Genomic DNA, 10,118 nt, shown 5'->3' on the forward strand with positions numbered 1-10,118 from the left:
GTGACGGGGATTCGAACCCGCGACCCGCAGATTGCGAGTCGAGTACCCTAACCACCTGGCCATGCCGGGCCCACCATGAATAGATACATCTTTGAAATAGTTCATTATGTATGATATGTAACTCCAAAGTTGGCAACCAAGAATATATTAGTGAAATGAAATGAAAACGGAGTACCTGTAATTATTTGTAAGAAAGTCAGATTATTGTTTATTCTAATTTACTTCATGCATACAAGCTATGAAATGATGGAAGATCAGAAGAATGTTTTAATCTTTTTTCACCAGAAATACATTCTCAGTGTGGCTGTCCAAAAAGAAGTGAAGTTTATACAACTTGATATCTACTTCTAATATACATGGAAACTTGTGAATGTTTTATTAAAATTAATTGTAGTGTATATAGTGTATAATTCCAAAATTATCTTTCGTCTTTTAAAATTTAATAATTAACTAAGGAAATAAAACCAAGCAGTTTTCAACATCTTATAACCCAACTTAAACAGCTTTTATTAACTTGTCAATAGACTCCTATGAGTGCACCATTAGTGACTCTCAGCACGTCTAGCTTCTGTAATTATGCTGCACCACAGTCGCCGACTTGATCTCTGCGAGCCAAATGAAACATCGAGCATTTTCTTGCACAGTTGCCATTTTACAGGTACGACTATGTACTAGAGTGAAAAACAAAACAATAAAAAGTATTTCAGTTGGGCTACAAGATGTTGAAAACTGCATGGTTGTGTTTCCTTACTTATTTAATTATTAAATTTTGAAATAGGAAAGATAATTTTGGATCACCCTGTACTACAGATACACTCTTCTTATTGAACTAATGTGTATTTTTAACTTGAAATGCTCTTTTATGTAAATGGGTGTTTTCATAGAAAAATTCAAGATTTCAGGCAATAAAACTAATGTTCTTAACAATAGATCTAACCTATAATTAATTTACCAAACTGCCTAGATTGGGGAATAGTAAAATAACTTTTAGAATTTTAATAACTGTTTCTGTAGGACTAAAAGTAAATATACATCTAAGTATTTCTGATCATGCACACTAAATTAAAAAAATTTTTAGTAGACAGACTGAAGTTTTCTTGTGAATCTGAATTTAGAAAACACTCAAAACAAAACACTGGGTCAAAGAATTAAACTTGTGATTTCCAGAAAAGCAAGAATACAGGAATTTCAATAAACAAACCCAACACTACATAAAATGTAAGTCAGTTTAATATTTAATACTTGTTATGATCCAACAAGATATGATAATTTACTACTGGTAATCATATTTCTTGGGCTGAGCCGGGAGGTGGACTTTCATCCACATGTATTGAAATGATATGATGTCCAGGAACCATAGCTAACCCAAGAACCCTAGGATCTTCATCTGTAAAAAAAAAATTTCAGAACTAAAACTTACACAAAAGTAAATACATAAAACTCCTACTCCAACTGTGCTTAAATATACGTCTGACAAATTCAAAATGGGGACTAGTTTTTAAAAAGTTCAACCAGTACTAGATAATGATAAATCACAGTTATATTTACTTCCATGCTAAAGTTTTGAAACAATTATAAATGTTAAGCCTAATAATTGGTAAGAATAAATTATTAATATTTGCTCTTGAAAAAATGGAACAAAAATATGAACAGACTTCTTGCACAAGGACGATGTGAATCTCCAGCTGACTGGTAGTTGGTTCTGAAATTAACACAAAGACTGTAAAAAGACTGTAAAAGACTAGATTATTTTGATACTAAAACATGGAACAGAGGTATCTGTAGTTGAGTGGTAGTTTGTTATACTAACACAGGGGTGTCTGTAGTTGAGTGGTAGTTTGTTATTATACTAACACAGGGGTATCTGTAGTTGAGTGGTAGTTTGTTATTATACTAACACAGGGGTATCTGTAGTTGAGTGGTAGTTTGTTATACTAACACAGGGGTGTCTGTAGTTGAGTGGTAGTTTGTTATACTAACACAGGGGTGTCTGTAGTTGAGTGGTAGTTTGTTATTATACTAACACAGGGGTATCTGTAGTTGAGTGGTAGTTTGTTATACTAACACAGGGGTATCTGTAGTTGAGTGGTAGTTTGTTATTATACTAACACAGGGGTATCTATAGTTGAGTGGTAGTTTGTTATTATACTAACACAGGGGTATCTGTAGTTGAGTGGTAGTTTGTTATTATACTAACTCAGGGGTATCTATAGTTGAGTTGTAGTTTGTTATTATACTAACACAGGGGTATCTATAGTTGAGTGGTAGTTTGTTATTATACTAACACGGGTATCTATAGTTGAGTGGTAGTTTGTTATTATACTAACATAGGGGTATCTGTAGTTGAGTGGTAGTTTGTTATTATACTAACTGGGTATCAGTAGTTGAGTGGTAGTTTGTTATTATACTAACACAGGGGTATCTGTAGTTGAGTGGTAGTTTGTTATTATACTAACCGGGTATCAGTAGTTGAGTGGTAGTTTGTTATTATACTAACATAGGGGTATCTATAGTTGAGTGGTAGTTTGTTATTATACTAACACAGGGGTATCTGTAGTTGAGTGGTAGTTTGTTATTATACTAACACAGGGGTATCTGTAGTTGAGTGGTAGTTTGTTATACTAACACAGGGGTATCTGTAGTTGAATGGTAGTTTGTTATTATACTAACACAGGGGTATCTATAGTTGAGTGGTAGTTTGTTATTATACTAACACGGGTATCTGTAGCTGAGTAGTAGCTTGTTATTATACTAACACAGGGGTATCTGTAGTTGAGTGGTAGTTTGTTATACTAACATAGGGGTATCTGTAGTTGAGTGGTAGTTTGTTATTATACTAACACAGGGGTATCTATAGTTGAGTGGTAGCTTGTTATTATACTAACACGGGTATCTGTAGCTGAGTAGTAGTTTGTTATTATACTAACACAGGGGTATCTGTAGTTGAGTTGTAGTTTGTTATACTAACTCAGAGGTATCTATAGTTGAGTGGTAGTTTGTTATTATATTAACACAGGGGTATCTGTAGCTGAGTAGTAGTTTGTTATTATACTAACACAGGGGTATCTGTAGCTGAGTAGTAGTTTGTTATTATACTAACAGAGGTATCTATAGTTGAGTGGTAGTTTGTTATTATACTAACACAGGGGTATCTGTAGCTGAGTGGTAGTTTGTTATTATACTAACACAGGGGTATCTATAGTTGAGTAGTAGTTTGTTATACTAACACGGGTATCTGTAGTTGAGTGGTAGTTTGTTATTATACTAACACGGGTATCAGTAGTTGAGTGGTAGTTTGTTATTATACTAACACAGAGGTATCTATAGTTGAGTGGTAGTTTGTTATTATACTAACACAGAGGTATCTATAGTTGAGTGGTAGTTTGTTATTATACTAACACAGGGGTATCTAGCTGAGTGGTAGTTTGTTATTATACTAACACAGGGGTATCTAGCTGAGTGGTAGTTTGTTATTATACTAACACAGGGGTATCTAGCTGAGTGGTAGTTTGTTATTGTACAAACATGGATATCTGTAACTGAGTGATAGTTTGTTATACTAACATAGGGGTATCTCTAGCTGGCTGGCAGCTTGTTTTGCGATTAGCACAAGGCATAGGTGAGGCTTACTATACAGATGGCTATATAGATACAGGGGAGACAACAGACAACTACATCATACAGTAGGTACTAAATATACAGATGACTACATAGGTACAGGTGAGACTACAGATGAATACATAGATACAGGTGAGACTCGATAACTACATACGGTAGACACATAAGTAAAGGTGAGATTTATTATACAAATGAGGGCATATCCCTATAGTCTCACCTGTATCTACAATACGTAATTATCAGTATAGTGTCACTTGTACCTACTGTATGTAGGCATCTGTCGTCTCACCTGTACCTATGTAACCATCTGTATAGTATCATTTGTAACTATGTAGTCATCTGTATTTTCAGTACCTACTGTATAATGTCATCTGTAGTCTCACCTGTACCTATGTAGTCTTCTGTATAATGTCATCTGTAGTCTCACCTGTATCTATATAGTCACCTGTATAATGTCATCTGTAGTCTCACCTGTACCTATGTAGTCTTCTGTATAATGTCATCTGTAGTCTCACCTGTACCTATGTAGTCTTCTGTAGTCTCACCTGTACCTATGTAGTCTTCTATATAATGTCATCTGTAGTCTCACCTGCACCTATGTAGTCCTCTGTATAATGTCATCTATACCTCACAGTTTTTTACAAAATGACTTGAAGTTTGGGTGTAAACTTTTTACCTTCACCGAGTATAAACATAAGCTATTGTCTATAGTCATGAGGGAACCTATAAATGAAGGTCAAGAGGTTTTCAATAATCTGACTTAAATAATTTACACAGAAGTTAGTATTAATATGCACAGTGACATTTAAAACAATCTAAATTCATACTTTGGAAGTTTTTCAAGTTCAAGCCCATTTTGGGGCCAAAGGAGTTGCTTGGGAATGGGTCTCTGGATTTATGCAAAGATTAACATGTAAAGGATCATGAAAATTATCATCTTTATATTTTCCAAATTTTCATGCTGGGGTCCCTTATGGTAGAATCCAGTGAGCTTTGGAAACTCTCAAAGATGGTTGCATGAATTTAATCAAAAATATAACAGGTATATGTCAATGTGTTTGGAAAACAAGGAATGCAAAAAATTTTTACATAGTAATTACTTCCTATGAATTAGTAATTCATCAATAGATTATACTTAAAATTTATTTGCTAAAGACAGTCATTTGTGATAAATGTACAAATCCAAAATCAAATGTACACTTGAATTATTCCAGACACAGTTGTTTAACGTACCTTTTGATTTCAAATATTCAGAGCACGAACCAAGGATAACATTTCTGTCTCGATCAGTGCACAAAAAAATCCCAACTAAAATCCTGCCATCAGTCATTTCAATCTTCATATTTTTGTTCAACCAACTAAGAAGTTTTTGTTTTCTGGGAGACAAAACTCTTTCAGTTGGACTCTATAAAATATTATGTTAATGACGAAATAAGTATATATCAGTAAATGTATGTAAACATATGTTAATGTAAGTAATTTTGAAAGTACACAACTTTTAACTAGTTTAAAAATGCAATCTAACAGCAAAGATATTAATTCACAGCAGTTATCAACAATGCAAAAACATTTCAGTAAACCATTTGACATGAAGTTACAAACTGAAATGCTGAAGATGTAGAAAATTATAAATTATTTAATAGTCTAATTGTACAGTTACGATTACCTCTTACCATATACCTATCTTTCTAAAAGATGGCGATAATTCTTAACCCATTCACTGCAGCTGGGACGTATATTTTCCAGTGAAGCAGGAAATTATACATCCCAGCTGCGGTGAAAGGGTTAAGTAACAAAAATAGAATAAAAAAGATGGAGTTACAGTAAGTCTAGCACCATCACTGGTAGTTTGTACCAGCTACCTGGATTATAATATCTTTACATATATTCAATATTAGTAATAAGGTACTTCAGAAAAGGTTCTAAGATTTAAAAGCACAATTTACTAATTATCTGATTTTTCTTTTTAGCAATGTATTATTGTAACAAACTAATTTTACTTTTATACTGTACCTAAACTTCTTTCAAGCTTGATAACATACTACACTGTGCTCAGGAAAGTAAAATTAATTTGTAAGTATTTTCCTTAGGTTCTAAAACAAACATCAACATACATGAATACCATTCTCTTTCTTTCCGTTGTCAGAACAGTCGGCCTGCCCTGTCACTTGAACCCCCATTTCTGCATAAGAAATAAAAACAAGAATTTAAGTACTTTATAACTGTACATAAACAATAGTGTTACATGTATATCATTTAGGCTCATACATAATATAAATTGAGAATGCATGTAAATGTTATAATTCACATACCCAAACTGTAGAATTAACCTGAACCAACACATAAGTATGAGTTGGAAGAGACTGAATTTACTGCAACCTACCTTATTAGTTGGTATATTAAATATGTGATGTAAAACAGGAAATGCTGGGTGTTAGAAAAGATATGGTTTGATTCTAGGAACCAAACAGAACAAGCATTAACCATCCTCTCCAACACCTTACATTGAAAATTAGTCAAGGCAATAAGTCTACAACTAGAAGGAACCTTGAGAACTTTCCCAGACTTAGAAAAAAATAGTCAGTACCCTTGTTCCATAAATGGAACCAAGTCTGGTTACAAAAAACCAAGAAGTTTGTAAAACATTGTGTAGTGGATGTCATGCAGCCCAACTGAAGTAGAGCAAATTTAAGTTCTATTACAATGGTCAGTTATAGTAAAAAGACAATCAGACAAAAAAAAAAGGAAGGTGGCATTCTTTCAGCCAAGAATGCAGAAGAACAGGTGAAGGTGCTAAAAGCACTGTCCAAGTTTGTTGACAATTTCCTGTAAACCAGACACCTCTTTGCCACTAGACTGTACAATGGAAAGGGGGCAGGATGTATGCTTCCCATTCATTTTTTGAATCTTATAACTAGTAGTTGAAGAAATGCTGGAAGTCAATTTAATCTAACATTCCTTTTGACTTTGATGCTTGATATGCTGGGTACAGGTTAGAGCTTTCTGCAAGGCTATGTGGTTGGTAAGATTGCAATATCTACAAAAGATATCCCAGGCTTGTTTCTGAGTCTGCCTTTCCCCTATGGCTGTCAGGTGTCCAAATGGGTGAGAATACTGTTGAAAAGATGTTTCAGGTTTTAAGGCTGATAAGTAAAGCTGTCTAAACCATACAATCAGATCAAACTCTGTGAGAAAGATGAAGGAGGGATAGTTGGCCTTCTCCAGCTTCCACTGTGGCAAGCAAGTTGGATGACATCAACCCAACTAATGTCCCTCAAAGTGATGGGAAAATTATCACTGCCTCATGGGTCACTATCCACTTCCCAAAGAAAAAGGAGGAGGGAGATAAAGTGAACAAATGGAAAGATTGTTGGAAGTAAATGCTTGATATAAGGCACGGAAATAGGTATAATCACTATTATCTTTAATTCTTTCAGGATAATAAAATGAGATAGCAACTGCTCTATAAGATCATCAAGGTCTGCTTGAACAAAAACCTTTCCTGGTGACAGCTAAAAGAAGCATATTGTGATAGTATAACCAATGGAGACATGAATTGTAATAATTCAGAGGTACAGTATTACAGTGGTACGTCATGGAGGGAGTACGGTGTTCAATCAACAATTCTACACCTCCATGAATCTGTCTGTTACACAACCTGTATTTTCTGCATGAGGCCAGGATTATTCTATTTTTCATCTTATGATCCTGCTGACTTCAAAATTTTGATTTCCAAAAAAACACACAAAAAAACTTGCATTTCCATCTTCTTTTTTTCCATTTCTAATGTGGGATTTCATGTTTCCGAGAAAAATAATAATCTGATTTCCTTTTTTTAATTTCTGAGATGGGATTTTGCTCATGAGAAAAAACAAAATGAAAGTAGTACAGTAAAATGATGGAACATTGAGGCAACACATATACCATAATACTTCAAACAATTTGTGCTATTTTTATGTACAATTGTGCACCACACTCTTGGGTGTATATTTTTACAATGCTGTTTCACAAATTAAAAAAAAAAAGAATAAATCATAGTATTTTCCACTGTGTGGAGTAGTTGAAACAGTAGTGCATCTCGTGAGTTACGTGCAAAAAGGCGGTATGGATCTCGGTAATTGTAAAGAAAACTTAGATATTGTTAGACATTCAATACAAAAAATTAATCTTGATGAAACCATTGGTGACTTGATAGGCCAAACACTAAATGAAGATAAGAATGTCATAGTAGAGGGTTTCAGACAACTAAATATATGCATGCTAGTAACTGATCTCCCCCCCCCCCCATAACAATGGTAAAAAAAAATCATTATTATTTTTTAACTGACTACACAAATGCCAACTTTTATACACATCAGTACCACCTTCAATAGTTTGTGATGGTTACAACTTATCTTACTGCATGACAGAAAAGCAATAAAGCTCCGTTTGGGCGTTTTACTTGCTCTCCAGAAATTTCTAACTGATAATTCATGGTGCCCATAAAAATGCAAAATTATCACTGCTCATACAGGTCATCATTACTGCTACTGCAATGACTTTAGATGATGCACTGTGTAAAGGATCTGGACCTCAAAAGATGGACATGATCTCACTGAATAGTGAAATAATTCATTGGGGTTTCCATGCAGGTGACCTTGGTAGTGTTATACAACTCATCTGCAATAAATTCCTCCAGCCCATTTAGTGAAGTAATTGATAAAGATCAACACATACCTATAAACTATCTTTATGGGCAGTTCACTCAAGAGATACCTAAAACACTGTTTTCCACTATTTTCCTCTGGGTAATGCATATGGTACAAAACCATCATTGGCTTCAAACATGTTCTTGATTCAGCATAAGAAAGCTATTATCAGTTCCTGACTGGTTTCCTAATGTAGCATTTAACAAAAACCCATTAGCAGCAATTAACATGTTCTTGGTCCAGCATAATAAAACCATTATGACCTAATGACATACAATAGTGTTATTGGTCTACCATAAAAAATAATCAACAGTTGTTTACGTTGTTTCTCATGTAGCATAACAAAACCATTACAGTCAGGTAGTGCAAAACAAAAAGTTTAGTATACAAATTATTTACACACCATCAAAATGGTAAAATATGTTAAAGATAAGTACAAGTACAGTCATTAGCTCCTAAGATCCAGCTCACAATGTACAAACCAGTAACAGTATACTCATGAAAACTAAGAAAGAGATGGAACACAACAACTCTACAAGCAAGTTAGTAGCCCAGCCCACAATTCAGTAACAGGTAGAAGTGTAAAACAAAGATGAGGGAAAACAGTGAAGCATAATGACAAAAATAAAAAACAATACAAGCAACTTATCACCTCACCCTACAAGGTGGAAATTAGTAAAAGTATTAACAATCAATTAAGTAAAATACATGTAATTCGATTGTTAAAAAAAAACAATCAACTAATTGGAATTAGGGTTTCCAATTATCACTACTTTTGATCATTCCAATAATTATGTACATAATTATGTTTGTTGTTAAGCTAAAAGCTACATAATGGGTTATCTGTGTTTTGCTCACTAGGGGCATCCAAACCCAATTTTAGCATTTTAAGTTGTTTTTTTTTACTTTAAGTTTGTTCAGCTTTAAGCCATAAAAGACTGGTGACTTGGGGTAAAATTTTGAACCTTGGCTTTTCCTAAACACTAAAAATGTTTGAAGAAGAGAAACAATCAGTGTCCAGTGTAACTTTATTTCCTCAACATTTCAAATTACAGCTTTATCAAGAGGTAGATATCCTACTGAACAAAAGTTCACTTAGAACAAACAGCTGATATAATTCTAAAAAAAATAATAATGTGTTTTTATGTATCACTTAACATCCAACCAAGAAAATACCTCAGAGCTGAGTGTTAGGATACTTGCTGTTTTTGAATTACATCGATTACCATTGATGAAGGAATAGTCAATAAATTACTTACATTTGCTAATGATAACAAGGTCTTAGGTGTTGCTGGCTATGAGAATGATGCTACTGCCTTACAAAAGGGTTTAGATCATTTGCTTAGTTGGAAGAATAGATGGCATATAGTTTTTAAATTATAATTCAAAGTATAATGTTGATGGGAATAACTTTTAATAGTTTTATGAAAGAAAATGATTTTGATGTTCAGGTTGATCAGTTTATTAAGCCATCCAAGCAGTTGTTGTTGCTAATGGCAGGATTTTAGGTTCTATCAACAAAAATATTCAATAAATGTCTAAAGTGGTTATAATTTCATTGTACAGATTGATACTCAAGCCACATTTGGGGTACTGTGTTAAGTCTTGGTCTCATAAAGTGAGGAATGTCATCAAATTATTGGAAAGGGTTCAGGAAAGGACAACTAGGATGGAAATGTTGTTGTAAAAGGTTTGTTTGAATTTTATGCAAAGCTACACGAGAGCTATCTGTGCTTGTCATCCCTAATTTAGCAGTGTAAGACTAGAAGGAAGGCAGCTAGTCATCACCACCCACCACCAACTCTTGGGCTA

The 10,118-nt window shown here is 33.9% G+C and overlaps 1 protein-coding gene across 3 annotated transcripts in view; it reads right to left on the bottom strand.

The window, feature by feature from the left end:
• Window positions 1–241: 241 nt before the first annotated feature.
• The window catches only part of LOC106469963 (N-alpha-acetyltransferase 38, NatC auxiliary subunit-like), a 13,507-nt gene continuing 3,630 nt past the window's right edge, over window positions 242–10,118 (bottom strand). Inside the window, exons 2-4 of one of the 3 annotated variants that reach the window (XM_013930483.2) lie at window positions 5,733–5,800; window positions 4,852–5,023; window positions 242–1,387 (exon numbers count right to left, since the gene is read on the bottom strand). In XM_013930483.2, coding sequence (XP_013785937.1) covers window positions 1,284–1,387; window positions 4,852–5,023; window positions 5,733–5,798 — 342 coding nt within the window. In that variant the 5' untranslated portion in view covers window positions 5,799–5,800 and the 3' untranslated portion in view covers window positions 242–1,283. Of the gene's footprint in view, window positions 1,388–4,851; window positions 5,024–5,732; window positions 5,801–10,118 lie in introns of those variants that run through there. The other 2 variants (XM_022398527.1, XM_022398528.1) reach the window with 2 other exon arrangements.

The sequence above is a fragment of the Limulus polyphemus genome, unplaced genomic scaffold (assembly GCF_000517525.1).
Source record: "Limulus polyphemus unplaced genomic scaffold, Limulus_polyphemus-2.1.2 Scaffold3746, whole genome shotgun sequence".
Lineage (NCBI taxonomy): Eukaryota > Metazoa > Arthropoda > Merostomata > Xiphosura > Limulidae > Limulus > Limulus polyphemus.